General features: G+C 46.4%; 2 protein-coding genes and 2 non-coding genes across 4 annotated transcripts; 3 read left to right on the forward strand and 1 right to left on the reverse strand.

Annotated features, from left to right (window-relative positions):
- The first annotated feature begins 11,101 nt into the window (after positions 1–11,101).
- LOC123395081 lies at positions 11,102–12,469 on the forward strand. The gene is made up of 2 exons (XM_045090012.1): positions 11,102–11,765; positions 11,866–12,469. Exons 1-2 carry the CDS (start codon positions 11,393–11,395, stop codon positions 12,189–12,191), a joined length of 699 nt encoding a protein of 232 aa, XP_044945947.1. The 5' UTR covers positions 11,102–11,392; the 3' UTR covers positions 12,192–12,469.
- A 1,736-nt stretch (positions 12,470–14,205) lies between these two features.
- On the reverse strand, positions 14,206–16,955 carry LOC123395082 (arginine decarboxylase-like). The gene is made up of 2 exons (XM_045090013.1): positions 16,889–16,955; positions 14,206–16,179 (listed from the first exon to the last, which is right to left on the reverse strand). Exons 1-2 carry the CDS (start codon positions 16,940–16,942, stop codon positions 14,611–14,613), a joined length of 1,623 nt encoding a protein of 540 aa, XP_044945948.1. The 5' UTR covers positions 16,943–16,955; the 3' UTR covers positions 14,206–14,610.
- A 5,142-nt stretch (positions 16,956–22,097) lies between these two features.
- TRNAV-CAC lies at positions 22,098–22,171 on the forward strand. The gene has a single exon. It is a non-coding gene; the product is annotated as a tRNA-Val (tRNA).
- A 3,504-nt stretch (positions 22,172–25,675) lies between these two features.
- Positions 25,676–25,749, forward strand: TRNAV-CAC. The gene has a single exon. It is a non-coding gene; the product is annotated as a tRNA-Val (tRNA).
- Positions 25,750–25,997: the final 248 nt, after the last annotated feature.

A 25,997-nucleotide genomic window follows, 5' to 3' on the forward strand; every position in this document is an offset into this window, starting at 1 on the left:
TATAGTACAAACGCAAGATCAATCATCTTGGTGGCCCTGGACCAGACCGGGCACGGTTGCGCGCGTGCGTGCATGGCACCACCATACCATACATAAACATAATGATGCGCTAATGATCATCGATGGTGCTGGCGTTGGATAGATAGATGATAGATAGATAGGTTGATCATCCTCCACCACTAAATCAAAGACTCTACTAACAGCATGCACCAGTGCAAAGTTTGTGGGGTCTGGCGTTGACGGCCAGCTTAACGGCGCGGCTCATGCTCGGTTGCTCGTACTACATCTACATGCCGGCAATCGGCGTCGGCGCATGCAGAATTGCAGATGCAGCCACCAACTCTGCTTCATGTTGCTCACTCTTGGCCAAAACACGTTCGCCATGTTGCTCACTCTTGACATGAGTAGCAGCAGTAAGATCTATTCTACTTCCTCCGTTTTTAAATATAATTCTTTTATTTTTTTTAATTATAGACTACGTACATAAACGTATTTTAAAATATAGATTTTTTTATTTTATTTTATATGTAGTCTCTATTGAAATATTAAAAAATAATTTATATTTAGAAACAAAGGGAGTAGTCAGCGCATGCATGCATCAGTCAAATGCACATTTCACTTTGATCGTTCGACCTTGGAGGGGGTATACGACTATACGTTGTCGGTATCTCCGTCGGCCGTCGATCGATCGGGGTCGACGAGATCACTGTAAGTCTGCAAAAACCTTGCGAGCATAGTCAGAGTAGCAGCATGCATCACTTTGGGCCTTCCTTCATGTTACACTAGTTTTTTTCCTTTTCCTTGCTGTCTTCTTACAGTAGATTATTATAGAGTTAAAAGCACAAAATCACCATATTCCAGGCTTCGTTTGTGAAAAAAATAGTACCTAGTTCCTAATTACGTGCAAAAAACATCATGTTTTTAGTGATCTTTCTGCAAAATACACTCATGGAGGTGTTTGGTCCGTTTGATCACTTTCTGACAAGTAGACCCATACCATAAGGAGCTGACTAGGTAAACAAAATTACAAACACACCCCTTAATCAAGAAATAGAAATCAATCAATCCCACCCACCCACCCCGAAAATTCTAAACATACGAAGTAATATAGGGGGGGGGGTTTACGGACTCTTTCGTTAGCTAATCTCCACTGCCCCTGATTCTCAGAGGTGCGGACCCCCTCGTCCTTATTTCTTTCAATCATCTTAGCCTATTCAATCCTTTCCGTAAATTTTCGTAAAAACTGTCTGTACGTGTACCGTCGCTCCACCCACGGACTGTGCCACGCCGCCCCACCAGCTCTCGCCGTCACCCCGGTCGGCTTCTGCCTCCGCCGCCAAAAGCCCATCGCCGGACACGAAGACGGGGAGGCATCGGCTCTGTTGCCGCAGGAAGCCCATCGCCGGCCGTCCAGAGTCGGAGACGACGAGGCACCGGCTCCCGCCCCTCCCCCTCTCCCGTTGCCGCCGCCGGAAGCCAACCGCCGGTCGTCTAGATGCGGGAGGCACCGACTCCCGTCGCCGTCTCCCTTCGGCTACCGTCACCGTCGTAGGCTGAGCCGTCGGGTGCTGGGTGGCACAGCACGGGCGGCTGGAGCTTCTTCAGCAACAACGTCGGCGGCCCGGGCCATGCTGTAGAAGTGCGTCGGCGACGAGGGCATCTGACTTTGCCGAGCGACATAGAGGAGGACCAGGTCCAGGTGGCGCGGCTCGTGGCCACCGCCGACAGTGTGTTGCTGGGCGTTAGGAGATGGCTGGCGAATGCGGGGACATCTCCGGCACCGCCGCGGGGATTGCCGACCGGTGTGCCCACCCATTGTTGCGTGCCGGGAAATATCGCATATCCAAGGGGAGGGTGTTGATTGCTTTCTTTTTGTAGATCTAAGGTATATATGTCAATTTGTTGCAAAATCAGGGCCTTCCAATCCGAGCCTATTTGTCAGAAAGTGATCAAACGGTCCAAACATTTTGATCAGTGTGTTTTGTAAAAAGATTATCAGAAACACGATGATTTTTGCATGTACTCCTTCCGTTTCTAAATATAAGTCTTTTTAAAGTTTTCACTAGAAAACTACATACAGATGCATATAGATATATTATAGAGTGTGAATTCACTCATTTTACTCCGTATGTAGTCATCTAGTGAAATATCTAAATAGATTTATATTTAGAAACGGAGGGAGTAATAAGGACTAGGTAGTTTTCCGCACAGGAAGCCTGAAATGTGTATTTGGAGCTTAGGGTTGCCTGCCGGGGCCGGTGCAGACTGCGGAGCAGAGGGAAGACGAGAGAAAGATGGGATGGATGAATCGCTTGCACCCCACTCTACCCCACCCACAGATCGGTCGATGTGGATACTGCTCCCCTGCTATGGCCCCTTCCTCTACGATTGTTCGATTGATTGGCTCTTTCTTTTCCCGGGAAACTGCAAATAAAGCAAGTGGTTGTTGCAGATTCATTCATTCATTCTCTCTCTCGCCGCACAGCCCGATCGAGCCGGCCGCCGACGCCTTCCTCGCCACTCTGGATTGCATTGCATTGCATGCATGGCCAAATTTGGTCTTCAAGCCATCTCTCTCTCCGAAACAAAATTTTGGAACTTACGATGAATTATTATGGACTTACAAGTTTTTCTGCGTGAACAGAGGCGTTTTGTTGCTGAATTCCAGAAAGTAGTTTCTAAGGGAGGCCGAATAGCATTTTCCGTGTGAAGATTCCCTGTCCAATCCTCGCATGCGTGAAGCCAAGGCAGTGCGCACCACTGCTTCCGCCGGCCGACAACACCATTTCTGCACTGCATCCATCCTCCTCCTGATTCCGCCGGCCGGGCGAGCTTGGTGTCCAAGCCAAGTGATCCAGCAAGCAACACACACAGGGAGAGGGAGAATGTTTCATGCATGTGGCCATGTTGCACCACTTCTTTCCATACTGTATCTGTTTATTTAGTAGTTAACCTGTTTTTCCTGATTAAAGCAATGTGAAGAGATTCCTGTCTCATCCCCCATTTCCCCTGTTTTTCGTTGAGCGGCAGAGCCATGCATCTGGTTGGACTGGAGCAGTCGCATACTTGTTTTTTTTCCCAACACAGTACAGAAGCAGACTTGTTGATCTCGCCAGAATCCAGCAGTATTTAATCGTTAGCGCAGATATCAGATTATGAGTTCAACTTTTCAGAAATACTATAGAAAGAATCTGAAGTTGATGCCTGACTGAAGAATCTCAACAGCAACACGCTTATCATTCTCATTTTGTTCCCGGGTTTTTCTGGGATGCTGCGTACGGATTATATCCAAGCTGCAGCTAGCTAACGACGGTCGTACGCGTCCTTAGAGAAGCCACGCTGAAGCTGCGGCACGTCCAGGTTCAGACATGATGAACACATGCCCTGCTAATTGCTAATACATCCGAAAACGAGTGTTTTCCATTTATTTTTTCCTGATGAAATTTGTTTGACAATCTTTTTTTTCGATCATAGTCAGTCGAACCCTTGTGGTCACCTTTACATCTGTGCATTCTCGGATGCAGAGGCCCAAAACGTGTCGCTTTCGAATTTCCCTCTCCTAGATTTTTTTCTTTAAATTTACCTGAAAATAATAATTAGAAAACATATATCCTCACAGCTATTAGACGCGACGGAAGAGCGGGGGAGATCATTGTGCTCCATCTGCTAACCTATGATGGCACCAGATCAAGCTCACGGCACTCCATGAAACCCCGCACCAACTCATCATCGCCATGCATTTGTTTTCGAAAGAAGGCTCTAGATCAATCCGGTTTTAAATTAACGAAGTCATCAACTCACCATGAATATGAGCGCCTAACACCAGAGGCCCCATATCCTTCTCAAGCGAGTCCGGCCTACTTGCCTTGTCACTGGCCGAAAAGCAAATTGCCACCCAACCGACTGTGCATAGCTAGTCTGAACGTATGGGCTGATCAGGACCCCTCATACCCATCTCATATCTGGGTGTGGGCGATGATGGAGTGCTTTCACTTTCTGTTCGTCAAGGAGGGGGTCCTTGGCTTTAGTTCCATTGCGGTGCCCTTACCAATGTTGACCACCTTGCCTCCCTTCCACAGCTTTTGCTCTTCGGCCATGGCTCCAGTGGTGGTGCGGCGCCGGAATGCGTGAAGAATGATGCTTGGTGGCGGTGGACCATGGAGCACTCGAGCATTTGAAGGCTTGGGTGCGAGGAAGAAGATGATTGCGAGGGGACTAAGCGTAAAGCTTCCCCCCCATATCACCTCCCCCTTTACGTAGGAGGGGGTAAATATGCAACGATGGTAGGTTAATGTCGCCATACAACGACAAACCCCTTCATTTTCCCATGTTAAAGCGATGGTTACGGATGGGAATCGAGGGATCGAGGGATTGGCGTTAATCGTCGTTCGGGGATCAAGGCACATGATCCCACTTGATGGCATGTGACCTTGGTGGGCTCCTAGCCCTCTCCCGCATGCAGTGGCGGAGGATGGACAAAAAATGAGGTAGGGTGGGCTTTGGTCACTCGCCACCGGCAACGTTATCTTGCTAATGCGCCGCCTAGCCCCTAGCATGTGCCGAAAAAATCAAGGTAGGACGGCCGCCAGCCCTATCCCTATTGGGTCCTCCGTCACTGCCGGCACGTCACATTGACCATCAGGTCAAAGATGCCATGTGGCTAGGTGGACCCCTAGCCGAGACCAGTCTGACTTGTCAAAATCAGACCAGATAAACTTCATGATGGAGCATGAGTTCTTCCCGGCAAACTGGCCGGATGCACGGGAAGCAATTCCGGCATGCAACTCGACTATACTCCATCAAATTTTTTGGGACAGAGGTGCTCTACATCACCCTGGACGCAATCCGATGTTGGAGCTCGGATGCATGAAGGCAATGTTCGGAAGACACCTCATTGAACTTGTTTCAAGACTGGGAACCTAAGACGACGGGCATCTTAGATGGATTAAGGTGCAACCATATTTGAAGACCGGTTCAGGGGCTACTGACGGTATCCCGGCTAGGGGTCTCTCACCTGGTGGGTCGGAATGAAGACCCCCTTTGTTGGTTTCGTCGGACGGCCCATGATGGATAACGGAAGATTCCATGCAAGTTGACATATAATACAAGACACGTGATTCATGGAGGATTCTACCTCCTCATACGTACACGACTAGGATCCATGTAAGCTAGGGTGTCGGTATGCTATATAAACCGATGACAGGGCTTGTAGATATACAACTTATAATCTCTCGATACTTTGTACACACCCCAATGCAATGAAACACAAGCAAGACATAAGGTATTATCTTCCCTAGAGAGCGCCAACCTAGGAAAACACCTCGTCTATGTTACCATCGTGCCATGTACCCTAGCTTAGGACACCCTATCGAGTAATGTGCGTGATTTACCTCCAACAAATCCCGCTAGTAGCCAAGACCGGCGAAAGAGAGATAACAGAGGAGTACCTCCAAATCCGATGAAGAGGAGAACCTCCGTGCCATGAATAACTTCTACCGATTACTAACTACCCATGCAGCCGAGCGCACCGGCCAGGTTCACCACCCACGGGCGTCCCCTGCCGTGAAGGCGTTACCACCTCACATACTAGACCGCCGCACATTGCACATAGTCCTCTCTGTGAGGGCGGAGCAACGAGGTCCTTGCCCCGACCGCCACTCGTGCCTGTTCGGACTTGCCGACTATGCCGGGTGGTACCAGAATGGGAAACCTAGTGAGACGATAAGATGACGTGAGTATACCTGGGCATATGTTTGGTCGGGATGGGCCAAAAAACCCGATGCTGAAAACCCAGGCCAAGCCCGGCCCGCCCCAACAACCAGGCCTAATAAATCAGGCCCGAGCCCAGCCTAAACCCAAAAAATCCTGACACGGCTCGATCGGCCGGCCTGACCAGCATGGCCCGTTCTGCCCATTGGGCTCAATTTCCAAGCCCGAGCCCGGCATGATGACACAATCTGGCCCAATATGGCCTGGGTTTTTTAGACCGGGTCGGGTCGGGCCATCCGGGTCGGGCTGCCTATAGCCAGGTATAGACAGGAGTCCAAAGTTTTTTTTTCGCAGAGAAACTTTTAGCAGCTGAAAAAGTGATTAATCCACGAATCGAAGACTGTTCGTGTTTAATCTCATTCTCCTATCCTCCTGCATGTGTCAGAATTGAATGGGCTTGGCCCATGTACAAAATTCTGAAATCTCAATTTAAGCCCATGAATAAAATGGCAAGTGGTGGTGTGGTTGTGCTAAAGTTTAGTCCCATACCGCTAGTGGAGGAAGTGTTAGACCTCTTTATATAGTGAGTTCTCCCCACTACTCTAAGTGTGTGTTGAGAAGAGAAAAGGAGAGAACCACACGCGCGCGCTCGCTCGCCTCGTCTGGCCGGACTCGGGCTGGGCGTACGTGCGACATGCGCGTGAATGGTCCCCGCCAAAATCCGGTCCGATGCCTTGCGGGGGCGCGGCAACCTTTTGTCGTTTTATACTTCGAAACCAAGTCGGTTTGAGACGTGATCGCGACACGGAACCGACCTTGGTCCTCCTATATATACAACTTATCGGGGTCGGCCAAAGACACACCGGAAACCATCTAGGGTTTTGCCTCCTCTCACAGCTTGCGCCGCCATCGTAGTCTACCTCATCCCGAGTGTCGGCATCCAACGGCGAACGGGAGAGCAGGTCTCCGGAACCAGTCGCCTTTGCAATCCTGTACGGGAGAGTGCGAATTAGGTTTTTGGGAAGCGCTTTGCGCGACTGCTTGCTTCTTCCACAACGGGTCGTCTACCAAGGAAGTCGGGCGGTGCTGCGTACCGCCGCCTCAAGCGTCGTCTACTTCGTCCTGTCATCGTCAACAACACGTCTGACCGAACACATCTGCTTCCTCTACAAACGTTCGGTACGTGCGTCGTGTTCCCGTTAACCTGATGAACATGTTAGATGCGTACATGTTTTGCTACACGGTCTTGCTGCTATTCATGTTGTCTGCTGCATCTACTATGTTAGAGTTTTACATGTTAGTAGCTGCTATCGTCATGTTTTATATTCTGAAATTAATCATGAAAATTGTGCTTAATTTCTCAACAGCATGGCCGAGCTTAGTGTAGAATGCAAGTGATCTGGCACAAAGAGAATGTTTCATCTTTCATGTGGCCATGTTTCACGCTTTTAATATTGCCAAATTGCAGAGGATGGACGTCTGGCTCTCGGCTTCCATGGGGCCTTTCTTTGAAAACAAATCAAAATTTAAAGTTTTTGGTTTGAAAAAATCTAAAAAAATTGTGCAAGTAAATAAGGATGTTATGTCTATGTGTCTAGAATTTTAGGATGAAATGCGTTGAGATGCGACATGTGCAGAAGAAATAGATTCATGGACCGAGATGATGAATAGTATCACGTGTTAAAAAATCTATTTTTTTTATACAGCCCTCATTTCATCGTATTTTGCACTACAAGGTTATCACATGTGTGTTGTGCCTTCATGTACATATGTGTTTTTTTTTCAAAACTTTTTGATATGTAGAAAATATAAAATTTGATGAAATTAAAAATTTCAAAACCGAGCTCCATGAAGCTCGTCCTCCAAAGACAATATTTCCAAATTGCATTGCTTTTCGATATTGTACTGCTACATCATTAACAGACTTGGACTAATTTAATTCTCATGTTCTCTTCTTATGATTAAAGTGCATGCGAAAAAGGTCCATCTCGCGCCATTTTCCCCTGCATTTCGTTGAGACACATGTGGTTGGTTGGGTTGGAGCAGCAGAGAGGCCGACTGTTTAACCTCACCAAAATCCTATTATCAAATTGCTGGTGTAGATTTCGTTCAGATCAGATCATGATCGAGGTTGCCCTTTTCATTTTGCACAAGCAAAAATAGGGTCAAAAGGGGGCCCCTCAAGAATCTCAAAAGCAGGCACGCTTATTTCCATTTTTCCATTCCTTGAATTTTCTGAATTATTCAACCTGCCGGATTGCGTTGGATGACCGTCTCTGCGTATTAATCCCCTATCCGCTGGCGGATACATGAGAAAATTTCCGAGTTGAAGATGCTTTTAGAGCATCTCTAGCAGATCCGTATAAAACCGATCCATAAAAATCGTTTACAGTTCGCGGAAAAACAGTTTTGTAGTCCGGCATGGACGTAGATAGAGTCAGACTCTGCAAAACGGACCAGTAAAAAAGATATTCACAAAAGATGCTCTTTTACGGGTCGGCTTTGCGGGATGTGCTCGGGCGCCGCCGCGTCGACCCGCAAACCAAAAACCCTGTAAATAAAATTTACTAATGTGCAGTATAAGAAAAATGTCAATGTTACAATACAATAATCATCCAAAGTACAATAATTATTCAAATCACCGTAGCAAACTAAATAATTCAACACAAAACTTATCCCGTGTACAAATCACACATGAGTGAAATGAAAATGAATGAAAAAATGAAATGTGTTACTGCCCAGCCCTTTTCCAATGGTGCTCAATGAGATCTTTCTGAAGTTGACAGTGAGTGTTTGCATTTTCAATCTCCTTGTAGGTTTGAAGAAAATCTCTAATTCGGTTAGGGTCTCTAGTTGGTTTGACACGGCTACCCACATTCTCATAGAAGAACTCCAAGTTCATGCCTCTTTCATCTTCGATAATCATATTGTGAAGAATAACACATCATGTCATGATGTTTTTCAAGGATCGTTTGTCCCAAAATCGAGCAGGACCACGAACAATGATAAACCTAGACTGCAAAACCCCAAATGTTCTTTCAGTGCCTTTTCGGGCTGCCTCTTGTGCCCTTGCGAATTCACACTCTTTCCTAGTTTGGGAGTCTTTGATGCTCTTGATAAATGCAGGGCCGGCCCACAGGGCGGGGCAACGGGGCGACCGCCCTGGGCCCGTGGGAGGTAGGGGCCCCGACCCAAGTATTAGTACAGTCCATCATGTAGGTAGATCGATCTCCTCCAGTTCGGCTCCTCTCGAGTCTCCTCGCCTCCTCCCCCAATTTCTCCAATCCGAGAGAAAAACGCCGCCGCTCTCGTGCACTTCCTCGAGGCAGAGAAAAGCGTCGTTGTTCCTGTGCATCCTTTAATGGAGATCAACGATGCTATTCCCTTCCCCAATAATCTCTCTTTCCGTCCTCAATGTTCCCCATCAAGTAGACATTGGAGCCTTGGAGGAATCACCTCATCATACCCCCTCCTCCCCCTAATCGATTAGTACTCTTTTGATTCACTGTTAAATAGTCCGGCTCCCCGGCTCTGGTTTCTCCTCGCAGCGCTCCTTTGAACTCTTCTGTTTGCCCATATTCAGGAGCAACCAGCGCAGGTACATCTTCACGCTCCTGTGTTTGCCTGTTCTTCAAAGTCTTCAAAGCTCCATTGGCAGGATCCAGGGATGAGAAGGGGGAACGGGGAATGAGTGTGCAGCCTTGCAGATCTGGGAAGCTATATCAACAATTCCACGGCAGTTCAAGCCATATGCCCATATTCAGGTGCTGTCGTTATATGTATTGACTGTTTTTCTGCATTTGCTTGGTGACATGTCTTCTAAAAAAAGTTTTCCTGTTTTGCAGGTGAGATGGTCTTTTTATGTCACTTAGAAGAGCGGTCTTTTGTAGAACTATAATGTTTTCATACAACGATGATGTAGTTCTGTTGACCATTACGAATAAATAATTTGTGGCTTGTGTTCTTTTTGTAAACATCAATCTATGCTATGTACTGATTTACTTTTGAAATATAATATATTTTGAAAAAAAAAATTGTCTACAAGGACCCAATTTTGTTGTCTCGCCCCAGGGCCTCCAACGTGTACGGACCGGCCCTGGATAAATGTGCACCAAGAAGGGTACAAACCATGTGCAAGATAGTATCCCATCTGCCGGAATGCCGTATGCAATTACCCGCATAGCTGTCGAATTTTTTTAATATGCACTAAATCCCTTTAAGCCCATGACATTTCTTCTTTGAGTAAAATATCGACAATTGGCCACGCAAGCTTGAACAGCTTTCACAAAAAGAGATCGGCGCATACGGTACCTTCTCCGGAAGAGGTGCGGCGGATATGTTGGATTGTCCGCGAAGTAGTCTTACATCATCATCTCGTTCCCGAGATGACGATTTTGAGAAATGCAAAGACGGACCAGGTCGATCCTCGCCGCCTCTTTCGGTTCTCGTCTTCGTGCTTCTTCACGACAAGGGCCATCACCAAAGTTGTCGTCCGAATCGGATGAATCGTCGAGCAAAAACTCCTCGCACGGGCTCAATTCCATCTCCGGCGGTGGCTCTCCGACCGCGGTGGATTGGCAGATCCGGGGAGCCCATGCAGTGGCTCGACGGAAGAGGGTAGGGGCGCCCCCGCGGCGCGATTTCGCCCGTAGATTTGGCCGGAATCACCGGCGGCAGACGAGCGGAACCAATGGCGGGCGAAGACGGACGGGTGGAAGCAATGGCATACGGCGGTAGAAGGGGGTGGGGAAAGGGCGCGGGCTGAAATGTCCCTCCCGCCAACCGCTTTCCTGGGATACGTGGCACCGTAGGTGCGAGGCGGAAACCTATGTTTTCGCAGGTCGGGGAGGGAATTTTGCCGCGCCCCTCAAAATTTTTTACGGATCGGAAGCGTTTGCGGGGTCGGATCAGGCAGTATTTTCCACGCCGACCCGTATTTTGACGATTATTTTACGGGTCGCGGCTTTATATGGGATCAGCTAGAGATGCTCTATCTATTTTCCATAAAAACTGAGATACATGTTTTTCTAGAAGGGGAATTAAGATACAAGTGATCTCACATCTTATAATTTTTCTAATCCTATCCTATGAACTAATTGAGGCCCCATGCATGCTTGTTTCAGTTTTTTTTAATGAAGACTCCGGTGTAAGGGTTGTGCGATAGCCTTTTAGCCATGTGCATCCTCAGTTTTTTTTTTTTTTTTTTGAGACATTGTGCATCCTCAGGTGCATAGACCCGCGGAGTTCAACCATATCTATGTGGTCGTACTTTCACAACTAAGTACTTCTTATTTTTGTACGACAGTACATTTTTTTCTTACGGAACCTCCTCAACAGGTAAGGTGCTCCTGCGATTTCATAAATATAAACTTGGTTATCGAAAACCACACTTCCACACCTAAATATATAATTCATATCACTGCACGCGCCCAAAAGGATTTGACACGAAAAAGAGGGCGCAGAAGGAGACATCTCTCTGTGCGCGTGCTGCAACCACTAGCGAAACGATGGCGCCAAACCCAGCACCTCCCACCCATTTGACAGGAATTTTAACGCAATTGATGTGCACGTCGCAGCCCCAGCACCAGCAACTAGACGCGAGAGAAAAGCAATTAGTCCACGAAGAAGATCGTTCCTGATTGATCTCCATGATACCATGCATACTGAGTACCAAAATTAACTTATGATGATGATGCCCTGTCTCCGTCTCTCTGCTTTCTGTCTTTCTCTCTCACCAAACCTTGCCTTGCTTTCCTTTGCCTCCCTTCCCTTCCCTTGTTCCCCGTGCACTGCCTATAAGACATGCCCAGCCAATAACGCAACACCATTCCGCCTGCATCTTTCTTCCTCCTCGTCTCACCCCCTGCACCCTCCGTGGTCTCCGGCTCCGATGAAGGACCGACGCGCCGGCGCCGGCTTCCCCTTCTCCATCGGCTGCATGTCGCAGTCCGCCGTCGCTGTAGCCGACCCGCTCGAGAAGAAGCCGATGCCGCCACCGCCGGCGCAGCAGCAGGCCGACGCCCCCTCCTCCTCCACCACGGCGGCCACCACACAGGGTAAGTAACTAGTCTCTGAATTCGCAATTCAGGATCGATGCCACAGGCAGAGGCAGCGCATGCGTACTAACAGCAGCGACCAATCGGTGGCCCATTTCAGAGAGAGGCGCCGGAGAAGAAAGCGGCGAGGACAAGGCCAGAAACGCGGCGGCGTCGGGGATCGTCTCGGCGGGGGTGCAGCGGCTGCTCAAGGGGATCAAGACCTTCTTCGCGGCTTACGACGGCGATGAAGAGGAGGATGAGGACGAGGCGGAGATCGTCATCGGGTTCCCCACCGACGTGCAGCACGTCGGGCACATCGGCTGGGACGGGATCAACAAGGTGGGCGGCATGGTCGGCGCCTTCTCGTTGCCATCCTCCCTCTCCCTCCGCCAGCTTGAGATCGCCATGGACCCCGGCGCCTCCACCACCACCTGCATCAACTGACCAATCTCTGTTACCATTGTCATGCTCCTCTGAGCTCGAGAAACCACCATCACTAGTGCTAGTAAAAAAAGGGGTTGAGAAGAGTGATCTCATCTTTAATTCTTCCACGTGCTTGCTGAGATTGATAATTACCATGTCATCTGGTACAATTTCATTTTTAACTTTGGGTGAGATAAAGAAGCATATGCATAGGTTTGTGTATATATTATTATGCATTCATCTGGAGTTGTGTATGTATATAGATACTATGTGGAAGCTTCAGCTTCTTTCTACTCTAACATCTCTATGGGGACCCTGCTCCTCTTTTCCATTGAAGTTGCTCTTAAACCAGATTGTAAAACCTTGTCAGGAGTGATGATGATTAATTGCTGCTGCTGGTACAATAACAGCCGTGCAAATCATTCAAGTCATCATGTTTGTTGGACTACATGCATGCCGCCATGCGTGCACGCATCTAGTAGTACTGCATAATGGTTAAGGCGAATTAACTCGTTTGTTCATCATGGACCTAGCTAGATGCCTATATGGTACTACATGCAGTACTATCAATGGGGACACTTGTATTAATCATGAAAATCAGTCTTTTGCAGTTTGTGAGTGCAAAATCATGACCAAATCTGCTTTAAGCTTAGACAAGGAACACAAATTCAAACGTCCACCTGATCAAAATCCAGATGACTCAACAGTAAGTATAAAACCAAAGTGTTCACATGGAAGGCAGTCCTAGAAAAATACAAATTAAAACTACTTTTGATAGTGTAATTTACACATTTCACTGAGCCGAGCTGACGCGCTCCTTAATTAGTCAACATCACTAACTACTGATTAACAATGTTGACACTGTATCTTTATTATAATAAGAAACAGTGATGTGCCACTACTACTACTGTTGGAACGTGACTCACCACTTAGCTTCTTTATTAGCATAGGCACTTAATTCCACTTCAAGTTTAGGACAGATTAGCAGCATGCAGGCCTCAGTCTGAATCAGAGCTCACGCAACGGGGAACAGATTTTTTGATGTGATGCTCCGTTGCTAACAGTTTTATTAATTGCGATTAGTACGTACTGCTAGTTATGCAGTACGGCAATTAACTGGATTCGAGCCACAGCTTGGTTCGTCAGCTAGCTAGAGTGACTTGTTCAGAACTGAACAGTAAAAAAACGTGTTTTTTTCAATAACATTATATACTATTATTGCTATTATTATGGGACAAAACAGGCATGTTTAAAAAATAAATGATACAATTGTTTGGATGCACCCATTTCTAGGAGGTGTTCACATGATCTGTGGCTTATTCATGGCCTGATGGCCCAGAATAGATAAACATGACCCGACCCCACCTGCCATGATGCTTGTTTTATCATAACAGGGTTGGATTAGTGGCAAGTATCAGCCCAAATTTTGTTTTATCATAACAGGGGGGTTGGATTAGTGGCAAGGATCAGCCCAAATTTTGTTTTATTTATGTGTTTAATTAACTGGGAAGGAAACGAGCAGCACCGTGGGGGCATAGTGTTAGCTCTCAGGTCCTTGTTGTTTAGGGTGAGCTTTGTTTCTGGCAAAAAGCCACAGCCCGTGACAAACCTAACTACACCATCATTATCATCATGACCATCACATTACTTTCCTGGTTGGTGATTGCAAGGTATGAGTTGATTAGTCCCTTAATCTAATTCTTTCAACCGAAATCTACTGCTTTGGTCACTGTTTCGAGCCCCATGTTTTGGTGGAGGCCTTAGTTTGGAAGTATTGTCAGTATAGCCTCTTTTTCTTGCACAAATATAGAAATGGTGGTTGCATTTGCAATGATGCATTGGATGATAAAATCTTTTGGTACACGTTCAGTGGAATATTTAATGAATTCTTGAGTTGATGTGGGACTTGCAGAATTAGCTAGAGTACCTGCTTTGGGCAACCTTGCAACATGCTTCAGGAAAACCACGAAGGTGTGCAAACTGCAGCTGTGTCGAGCGAGCCGTTCCGACGAGGACCAAAGGGACACACAGGGACTGTTGCTTACTGGCTAATTCACTTGTTTTCTTGAAGACAACTGTGGACAAAAGCAGCATATCATTACATTCCAAGGCACTTCACAGGAAAAGGTTGCTACTTCAGTGGTTTATGCTTTGAACTCACAGGAGGCCACATGCCATAGACCCTACTTCAATTTTGGCATCCTCTTGTAGCTTGACAGCTAACTCTTTCTTCACGAGATGTATTCTCAAGGTCTGGCCAAGCAGGCAGGCAGTTGTTCTGTTAGACATGTTTTGTCCATATCAGTCAGAAAAGAAGCCTCTGCTTGGGCTGATGCGTGCTTATCGTCCCTCATACTATACAGAAGCATCATGCTTCATGAGTCCGTGAACCATCGAAATATCTCTGCCATATAGTTATCTTTAATTGGCAGAATAATCATCACAAGTTGCATACCATGATTGAGTTGAGTTCACCATCAGCTGCTCCACTGATTGTCATGCCCTGATCTCTGACGTTTATTAAGTAAGACAGTGAATCCTGAGTTACAACCTCACCGGGTATCAGCACAGGAATACCTGGTGGATACGGGCAGATAAGCTCACCACAAATCTCACCAAGGCTGTCCTCAATGCACACTCTCCTTTTCTTTGTAAAGAAGGCTTCTCTTGGAGTCAGCTTGACAGAGAACTTATCTAATGGGCTACGAACGTAATTATGCTTTCTCAATCTGGATTCTTTTGCAGAGAAGTATTTTTCTGACAGATGCTTTGCACACTGTACAAGCTTTTGAACATCTTGCCTCCTGGTCCCTAAGTTGATTGCAAACGTCACCGCCTGTGTTCCGACAAGCTCAGATACAATTTGATGCTCTTCCAAAATGTCATCTGCTTCGTATCCAGATAAATGTAGATCTGAAGCACTTAGTGTGACGCGCAAAGGATCAGTGGCAGGGAAGTCAGAAGCAAAGCATGACAAGTCCAGGACAGATAACCCTGGGATTACCATTAGCTGATCTTTTGTTTCTAAAGCCAATGCCACCGGTTCATCAAAAGATTTCGCGTTCTCGCTCAACTGAGCTCTTGTAGCATCTAATGATGACAGTAGGAGGTAACTTGGGCTTGAGCTCTGGAGCAACTGGAGGCATTGGCTCACTTTATCTGCATCAACCAGACCTCCAGCCATGTGAAGCATCGAGGACTGTGTAAGAGAGCTCAGAACCTTGTGCGTGGATTGCACAGCTAAGTCAGCACCTTGCTCAATCGCCGTTCTTGGAAAACTGTGATGGAACCTGAAGTGTGCACCATGAGCCTCATCAACTATAACCGGAATGTGTAAGGGATGGCAAACATCAACGATACCTTGCACATCGCTGCATATGCCATGGTAGGTCGGTGAAGTAACAAGAACAGCACCTACTTTCTTGCCATCCATCTCAAGCTCCTTCAGTGCTTTATCCACCTGTGACGGCGTAACACCACCAGCAATGTCCCATGCAGAATTGTACTCTGGTACTATATACTTAGGCACAGCGCCGGACAGAACCAGGGCAGAGATCACTGAAATGTGACAGTTCCGAGGTATAATGATGTAGTCACCGGGGGAGCAGGTGGCCATCACCGCGGCCTGGATTCCGCAGGTACTTCCGTTGACCAGGAACCATGTCTTAGAGGAACCAAACAGTTGAGCTGCCTGGTTCTGAGCATCGAAGATCACACCCTTGGGGTAGAAGAGGTCGTCGAGCTCAGGTAGCTCGGGCAAGTCGTGTAAAAACGCTCCCATGCCAATAAGGTTTGACAACGATGACGGAGCAGCTTTCCCTCGGTTGTGTCCAGGGAAGTGAAAGCAGGACACGTCTTGGGCTGCTGTTGATTTCAGTGCCTGAAACAGAGGGGCAGAACCACCTTGGACATCTGCTGAAGGTTGAGCAAGCGTAGGTTCAGTTTCAGATATTCTTGGCGTGCTCCGTGAAGTGTCACACCGTGCTATGCCATGTCGCTTGGGTGATTCCTGCAAGACTAAAGAAACTTTGGATTGGCACATGGGATAGAAGAAGGTGGAGATGAACATGGGATGGCACATGGGATAGAAGAAGGTGGAGATGAACATAGGATGCATCCATTAGCATGACTGATCAAAGATTGCAAAGTAGACATTGTATGTATGCTGTAATCATGACCAATGTCGGACGACGCAAATCCGAAAGCATCTTCAGTTAAGAAGTGTTCAGCAGAAAGTAACAACGCATCAATTCATCGGTTGGAACACACTAGAAGAGAGCTCACCGGCTCCCACGCGGTCATGCGCCAGCCCGGTTCAGCCCCCCATAGCGGCACTCAGAAGCGTCGCCGGCTACCTTCTGTACCCCATCATCACCCGCCACGCCCTGCCCCATGAGCACATGGCGACCCTTTTGAACTTACCGTAGCAGCACGTCGTGGTCGACTGCACCGGTGTAGCGTCGTGCCGGAGCAGTCGCCGGCCCCGGCGCTTGCGGCTGCACTGCTTTCTTTCTTTGTTATTTGGGGGAAGGATGCTCTGTTTTATGGTAGATGTAGCTGCGAGGCAGAGGGGGTGCGCGGATGCGGCAAATGGTACAAGGGAATGGGACGCGCAATTGGACGAACAGGTTGCGGGCACTGGAGTAGAAGGCACACACGGAGAGCAGAACGATAGTGGGGCGAGGAAGGCGAGAGGGAGGTGTAGGTGAGGAGCTTACCGTACGTATAGAGATGGGCGCGCGCAGGGAGCGGAGGGCCGGAGGAGGTGGCATCGTCCTGCTGCTTCTACTGGGAGGAGGAAGGCGACGAGGAAGAAGAAGCATGGCGTGGTGGAAGCAGAGTGAGGTGCGGGAAAGGGGAGTGTAATCTCATCTGATGTGTATGTGGGCCGCCATGGACAGGCCTTTGGGCCGTCAAGCCGCTGGGCCAGGCTACAAGGTAACTCTCTTATCTACTCCTCATTGATGAAAATTTCATTTTTCCAAGCTTATTCATGAATATCCAATTTTCCCTAGTCATCAAGAGTTCTCGGTTTCACTAGCGGCCTCCACTGCCATAGTCCACGTACAAATCTACCCGACCTTTCGAGAATTCTCACCAACGGTGTTGTAGTCGACGGCAAGGCGATCCATGGGTATCGGCGTGTTTAGGGAGAAGTCACGGGCCCAGGAAAGATGGAAGAAGTCGTCGGCGGTGACGAAATCGACAAGGAGTTGGCACCTTACGGCGGCGCTACAGGAATTGACCCAAGTTGACGGCTCACACAACAAAATCTGAAATTAACGATAAGGTTAGCTTTAGGGGATCTAGAGGGCGCCAGGAATAAAAAAAAATGAGAGGTAGGATGCCAGGTGTGACAGAGGGAGAGTTCTATGGCCCAAGGCAAGCTCACAGGTGAGGATTTGGTGGTACAAGCGCACCATTCAAGAAAATATATGAGTGGGGCGAGGTCGAACGAGCTTGGGGTGCACTATTTATAGGACACAAACAAAGGGATCACAATGAACTGAAGGTGCACGAGCTACAAAACAATCTTGTCTTGGAGGGTGGGGGCAAGGTGTACTAAGCTAAGCTCTACCGCTGTCAAGGAGGGTAATGCAAAGTGGAAGTTAGTCGCACAAGGGAGCGGGAAATTTGGGGGAATATTTTTGAGGTGATGGAGAGAGGGGTCCACGCACTACAGCGTCTCTCGCGCATCGTCTTGATGAAGACGGGGAATAGCAAGCCACGGGTGAGTTTCTTTTGTGTTTGCTTTTTTTATTTATTTATTCGTTTTTAGATTTTTCATTATTTTATTTTTTAAATACATGTCGACGTTTTAGTACACATTGTAAAAAAATTTACACATGTGAAATATTTTTTTATACATGTTCAATATTTACTTCATACTCCGTACATGATAAATATTTTTTCTAATATATGTTAGAAAAATTCCAATACGTATTATATTTTTTGAAGGGTGAGAAACTTTTTTTTAAATTAGATGAATACATGTTTACATTCTATAAGCATTTTGAAAATTTCACAAAAAAAATTAATGGTACAAAACATGATATTTGACATTACGCAACCATTTTTTAGTTTGTATAAACATTTTTGAAAAATTTCACAAACATTTTTTTAGTTATGTGACCATTTGTTTTAATGGTATGGATATTATTTTAACCCACGCAGATATTTTTAATTATGCGGTGAATGTTTCAAAAATGTAAGTATTTTTTAAATATAAGCAAAAGTGAAAATAATGTTGCTAGAGGCAGGGGCTAGAGGGAAGTTTAAAAAAGTAACAAAATGAATAAACTAGAGGAAAAAGGTAACAATTAAACAAAATGAATAAACTTCCCTCACATTGACTGCAATTAATAGGCTGGCCGACTACAATGTCGCTAGAGGCAAGGGCTCCCTACGCCGAGTGCGAAGTTACTTACATTTTTGTTTCAAAAGATTCAAAACTGATATTTGCTGGGATTCAAATGAAAATACTTAGAGGCAAGGGCTCTAGCAACATTATTTTCACTTTTGCTTATATTTAAAAAATAATATGTTTGCTTACATTCAAATGAGAAAAATGTTTGCTGGGATTCAAATGAAAATTATTTAGGCTCATCTGAATGAGTGATCCATATTGTTCGAGGTGTGGTTACTGTCAAAACAGTTGCTTGTAGGGAAGCACTATCTTCGGTCGAGGATCTTCTTCTCCATGATATTGTGATCACCATGGATTCAAAGCAAGTTCCAAGGGACATCCAAAAGGGAATCAGGGTGTTGCATGGTCAAATTATTGTTGAAATCATATGGTGAGCTTCAAATTTTAATTGTAATTTTCTTTTTGAGGGCCGGACATCGAATAGCGAAGCCGATTCGCTTGCCAATTTTTCTCACTCTTGAGGTCATGGGTGCCACATTGGACCCCATGGTCCTATTTGTATTCTAAATACTGTGAGCTTTGAGTAATAAAGCATTGGGATTTCTCAAAAAGAAAAAGAAAAAGACGCTCTGGAGCAACTATAATAGAAAACATGATTGTGGTAGAAAAAATAACAATATGGAGCGTTAGATCAAACATGAATGGTAATGGTACATATCCTAGTGGATACATCTCAACCACTTAATGGGCATTTTAGGAGAAAAATCCTTCCAATGTTTAGATATAAACATGACTTTTACAGCAATCACCTGAACTTTCTCGTATTCAAACATTTTGTCCTCAATAAATAATATTAATTTTTAAATCATCTCAACGTTGATGCCCCATCTTTGCGCATATCTGTTACATGCATATTTATGTAAGTACAATGGTTAAAAAATGTTTTAAAAGTGTTGTTGAATTAAAAAATTCTCTCAAATACAAAAAAAAATCTTCAATTTTATAAATTGTTCTCCAAAATAAAAAAGGATCTCGAATATTTCAAATATTATGGAGTAAAATATTCTTGACGTTTCAAAAATGTATCAAAATGTAATAAATGACTTCACATTCAAAATAATTATGCAGTTTAATAAATATTCTTGATTACAAAAATTGGGAACATTTTTAGAAATAAAATAAAAAGAAAAAATGAAAATTGAGAAGAGGAAAAAGGAAAGAGAAACAAAAAAAGTAAAATAAAAGGTAGAGAAGAAATGCTTGAATTTCATCAAAAATTTTAATTTTATTTGGCTAATTTGTCTGCATTTTCAAAAGATCCACCATTTCAAACGACTGTGTTTTTATTTTATTTTGCCATACGAAATCCAAAATCTTGCAAGATCGATGCACAACGGGATCTCCAAGTCAATACAACGGTGTGAAAAATATAGAAGTGTGCGACTGTTGGTGGCAGGCTAGCGGCGACCGCGAGCAGCGTGGGCGCGCGGGCACGGCAGGGCGCGGCGTGTGCGGTTGTAGGTGGCTGCACGCGGTGAGGAGGAGGTGCTGATGGAGGTTGCGCGGATGTGGTGCTGCAGGTGGCTGAGGCTGGATGCGGGGGCGTCCCCGGAGCTCGGGCGTCGTTCCTGCTGGGCGATGCGGTGGTGTTGGGTGTGGACCGGAGCGCGGCGGGTCGTGGGGCTTGGCGCTCAGATCTGGAGTCAGCGTGGGTGCTCAGGCTCTGGCCTGGGCGAAGGAGAGGCGACCGGCGAGGCATCCCATCCTGCTGCGGCGATGGGGATGCAAGATTTGGTTGCCTGGGTGGCTGATGCATGGAGGTGCAGCGAGGGAAGGTCCGAAGGTGGGCTGACGGATTGGTTGTCGAGCAGAGGATTTCGAGGGCTGGGTGAAAACCCGTTTCTGGCCATGGCTGGAGCCTGTGAAGGCGGCGTCCGTGGACGTCGTGACCTTCCTGAAGGCGTCGACGTGATGCTCTCTCTTCCTCTGCGAGTGACAACTCCGGGGGAAACTCCATACCCGAGGGTCGGTCGTTGGCGGCATGGACGTCGTTCCCCTCTTGAGGGCATCGATTTTGGAGGTTAATCCGGTCAGAGGGACCAATGGGTGTGTTGGAAGGTTAGGTGGTGGAAGGCGTTGATGTGGCGTCGAGGCTTCTGTGGCAACGATGATGGGGCGAGTGAAGTCGGAGGCGTTGCGGTGGTTGCGGTAGTCGACTCTTCTCCGACGTGTCCGTGAGATTACATCGGGTTTGTTTGTTGTGGTGAAGTCGGAGCCGCGGCGGCGGGGCCCCTGTGGCAACGATGATAAGCAGCAGGTGGTCCGTTCGGTGGTCTTCCACGACGCCAACCTGGCATAGTTCTTCTTTGGATGTCTCCTTCAGAGTGGGAGCTGCGCCGCCCTCGACGCGGGTGGCTGAGTTTTGGTATGGTCTGTATGTGCCGCTCAACGGTTTGTGACGGTTTTCGTCCGGTTCTCCGTTAATTAATCGGGCAATTTTCTTCTGCTTAATTAATGGATGAGGCAAATCTTTTGCCTCCGTTTCAAAAAAGAAAAATATAAAAGTCATTGAAAGAAATTTCCTTTTGGTCTATGCTTGGCGCGGAATAGTGAGGATTGCCAAAGTTGAAAAGTCATCACACATACATTTCTTTTTATGATCACATTCTATTACCACCAACCTCTGTATTCTTGAAACTAAATTTGGAACCACACACGTACAGAGTTATTAGTTACTCTCTCCGTTCCAAAATATAAGGCATTTTAGAGATTCCAGTAAAAGACTACATACGAAGTAAAATGAGTGAATCTATACTCTAAAATGTTTATATACATCTGTATGTAGTTCATAGTGCAATCTCTAAAACGTCTTATATTTAGAAACAGAGAGAGTACATACAGCAGACTTGTGCATCAAAATTTGCATTGTATTTGGACACGTTGCAAGAGCGAGCGCGCCGGCGAGCAGCCACAAACTTGAAAGATGAATTCAGTTTTTTTTTTTTTGGAATGGAACAAAAAAAAAACTTGGAAGATGAAAAGCACGCCTCCCTTTAAAAAAGTAAAAAGAATAACACGCATCCAAACACCTTATAAGTGTTGTTACCTGAGTGGCATAAGTGGTTAGAGATCTAAACCAATTGAACAAAATAGTGATGACCCAGGCATGCACGCACACTCCTCTCCGCTCGAGAACCGACAGAAACATACCTTTTTTTTTTTTGAAAATGACAGAAACATACCTTTACTCATATGTTGCAACGTGCTTCGGTCAGTTGTTCTCACCTGAACTTAGAACCACCAGCTCTTTCCAAATCCCTCATATGACTATCCTCTTCAGAAACCTTTTCAAATTGCGCGACGAGTCGCTGCAAGGAAAGAGCATTATTATGAGAGCTGCATGCCCCCCAACTTGGCGAGCAGGAGTGTATTTCCTTTTTTTACATCAGTAGTTTCTACACAGGAAGAAATCACCGGAATCTTGTTCTGTAATTTCACAACAACACAGAAAAATAGCAGATGTCTATAAATAGGATTATGAAAAAGATCCGGACGAAGCCGTCTGGGTGGTGTAGTTGGTTATCACGTTAGTCTCACACACTAAAGGTCCCCAGTTCGAACCTGGGCTCAGACAATTTTTTTTTCTCTATTTTGTTGTCAAAAGGAAAAAAAAAATCCTTCACCATATTTGCTTCACGTTTCTAACATTCGAACCTAGGCTCAGGCATTTCTTTCCTTTACATTATTTTCTGCAAAGTTTGTATCCTTTCGTTTTGTCTCCAGTAGTCATATCTGTTTTAATTTCCATCAAATTTTGCTTCAACAAATTTATAGTCTGCTATAAGGCAGTAACCCAGGATGTTAGTCAAAGTGTTCTTCTAAGGGCCGGTTCTGATGTCCCCCAACTCCACGCTTCAAAAACTTCACGACTGAAATTGTCCCGAACGATTTGCGCACGAAAAGTTGAATTCCACGTGCAAAAAGAAGAAGCAAGGCAGACCGAGCGTGGAGTTCGCTCAAATTACGGAGAAGTGGCACTGTCAAGGATACCACTTCGCTGCCTCTCCTTGAAAAGAAACATGGAATCGTTACGTGAATCCTTGCTCCAATGGGTACCCCTTCTTAATTGGGTTGCATCAAGCCCGCCCAATCAACGACTAACACGCCAAGCGAGGAGGAGAAGTTGAACCTGTGAAGTTTTGTGAAGCTGGAGGGAATCCGAACACGCCCCAAGTGGATAAAATTCATGATGTTCTAAAAAAAAGTTGTCTTATAGACGTGTCCACGAAAACAGAAGTGCACCAAGTCCCGAAATTCTTTTTCGTGGTAAATTGATGAATTTCCTGAGGTTCTTCAGAAGACATGTGCACATGTTAGCCCAGACTACAGAGTACCTGGCTCCCGAGGATCCGGCGAAGTCGAGGAAGAAGTGAACTACAAAGAGTAGCGGCTATGTGTTGGTGCTACTTGTGCTCATTCACACTGCCACGTGCACGCTCACTAGTGCTTCTCACACACACACATATAGTACACACTTGAGGCTTGGATGATTCTTGGAATGGATGGCCGCCTGAGTACAAACGGATGGGGTGGTGCTCTTTATAGAGCACTTACAAACTGACTTACTGTTCTAATTGAGCTTAGCACATACGTCGTATCATATGCTACGTCACTCTGCTTACATCTAGCATTTGCTTAGCTACTACTCCCTCCGTTCCTAAATATAAGACCTTCTAGAGATCACACTATAGACTATATACGGAGCAAAACGAATGAATCTATACTCTACAATATGTCTATGTACATCCGTATATAGTCTATAGTATAATCTCTAAAATGTCTTATATTTAGGAACGAAGGGAGTATAAGCTACAGCTGCTTGGCTCTTATGGGTAAAAAACGAATTTTAGTACTACTGTTGTTGCTGCCGACAACGAGAGAGGGGTGAAGACTACATGCCCCTCCTCACCCTGTCGAGGAAACTTGATGTCGACGATGCCGACCTTGTCGTGCAGCTCCTCGAACCAGACACGACCAAGTGTCTTCGTCGGGATATCCACCTTTTCAGACTATATTATCTCGGGATGTTGTGGTCGTTCCGCAGGATCACCGAGAAGGCCCCCTAGGTGTCGAAACCTGTGCGGAGTGCCAGCGTTATTGGAATTGAACAGGTCCGACCGTGATGTAGGCGGGGACATGAATTGCCTAGAAACCACCTTGCTCCTGGGTTTTAGTGTTGCTGGGCCGTAGTTCCTGACATCACCATTCCCGGGAACTCCCTTCCCGGGGTCTTCGTGGCACACATCATGCTACCCAGGAACTCCCTTCCCTGGAATGACTTGTCGGACATTGCACTACCCGGGAACTCCCTTCCTGGGGTCGTTGTGCCGGACGTCGCGCTTGTCAGGGTCATGCTTCTTGGAGTTGCACATCTCGAGGTAGTGTTTGTCGGGGTCGTTGTGCCAGACGTCGCACTGTGCAGGAACTCCCTTCCCGAGTTCGATGTGCCGGACGTCGCACTAACCAGAGTGGCTCCCCTCATGGTAGTGAAGTCCATTTCGCTCTTCCCATCAAACTTGCTCGAGGCTTGGATGGTCGCCAGAGTCATGATCGAGGCCTTGCCGCCCCATGGCCGTCTCTTCATCACCTCCCAGTTGATAGGCTCCGATAACAACATTGTTGGGAAGTGACCTTCAGAGTTGGTGTTGAGGCGAACAAAGAGTGCCGTGTCACCCATACGGGCTTGGAGAACCCCGAGAACCTGGTTTTCGGGGTGTGGCCGACCTAAGTTGACGTGTGCTCCTACACGGGCTCAGTGGTCGCCAACATCATGGTCGGGACGTGGCCCACCAGATGCGTTGTTGTCATGCGTTCAGACATGGGCTTGTCGCATCCCGAGGTTGTCGGGGATGCCGTTGCCGTGACAACTTGCATGGGCTTGACCAGCGTCACAGGGGACGTGGTTGCCTGGGTGTGGATCCCCCACACCCGGGTCTTCATCGCCTCCCAATCGTAGGCCCCCGAGAACGTTGTTGTCGGGGAGAGCGCTACCGATGTCGGGAGGGGATTAGTTGAAGAGCTTCGTGCCTCCCGCACAGACTTAACGGTTACCGGCACCATGGTCGTGGGAGGTGTTGCGCCCTCCTGTACGGCTTCGATGCTTATCAGGACCATGGTCGCCGGAGGCTCTGGGCCCTCCTGCATGGTCTCGATGCAAGCCATCATCATTGCTGGCCCACCGCCCTCTTCAGCCTGGACGAGGTTCACCATGGTTGCGACATCCTCATCGGCTATACTCTTGCAGCATTCATTAACTTCAATCAAATTTTGCTTCACATTTACAACATATTTATAGTCTGCTATAAGGTACTGATCCAGGATGTTAGTCAAAATGCTCTTCTAAGTGGATAAATTCCTGATGTTTCAAAAAAAGTCGCCTTGTAGACATGTGCATGAAAAAAAGTGCATCAAGTCCTAAATTCCTTTTCGTGGTAAATGGCTCAAATTCCGGAGGTTTCTCACAAGACGTGTGCACATTGACAGAACTGTGGAGAACTTGCAATTTGTGGTAAACCACTATGTGGATCATTCAACATTCATAATATTTGTTGCAATAATAATCTTAAACTTATTCCATGACGAATAATATTCGTTCTTCTAAACAAACAATATTTCAATTACAACAAGGTCGATGAGAGGGACAGAGAGACAACCCTGTCTTCTTTCGATTATGCCTGATATCCCGGGTATCTGTGTTGAAAAGGGTGGGGTCTATTACCAGGGTTATCAAATTACGGAGCAATCTAAACAAACAAGATTTAGCCCTATCTATTACCGTTGTTTGGTACCTCCCTAGAGTAAACTCCTTGAAGCCACGTCTTCTTCAAAGTTCGGTATCAATATCCTACTCACAGATCTTGAATGCCACCATTCATTTTTGCCATGGTGTTGCGAGAAAAGCATGCTCTTCTTAGAAGATGTAGGGTAATTACCCCAGCTTGCAAGGCATGCAAGAGATGGACGGAGAACCTGCAATATGGCACAGCATATTCCTTCGCCAAGGGAGGGACAAAATTCATGCTGCGGACAGTACAATGAAAGATATTATAAACATAATGTTAAATTTATGAAATCAACCGTCTGGGTGGTGTAGTTCGTTATCACGTTAGTCTCACACACTAAAGGTCCCCAGTTCGAACCTGGGCTCAGACATTATTACTATTTTTTTTCAATTTGCACCTACAAATGCTCTTTCAGGAAATCTATCTATTTTAAACTTTGCTTCACTTTTTGAACAAAATTGTGGTAATACTAATATTCTTTGTTTGTTCTGGAGATGCGTGCTCGTCAATCAATCAACATCACCAACCACTAATTCACGATATGACTCTGTACCTTCATCTACTGTTTGAACGTGATAAACTACTTAGCTTCTTTATTGTTATGGGCATTTAACCCCA

This window comes from Hordeum vulgare, chromosome 5H (genome assembly GCF_904849725.1).
Source record: "Hordeum vulgare subsp. vulgare chromosome 5H, MorexV3_pseudomolecules_assembly, whole genome shotgun sequence".
In the NCBI taxonomy this organism is placed as follows: Eukaryota; Viridiplantae; Streptophyta; class Magnoliopsida; order Poales; family Poaceae; genus Hordeum; species Hordeum vulgare.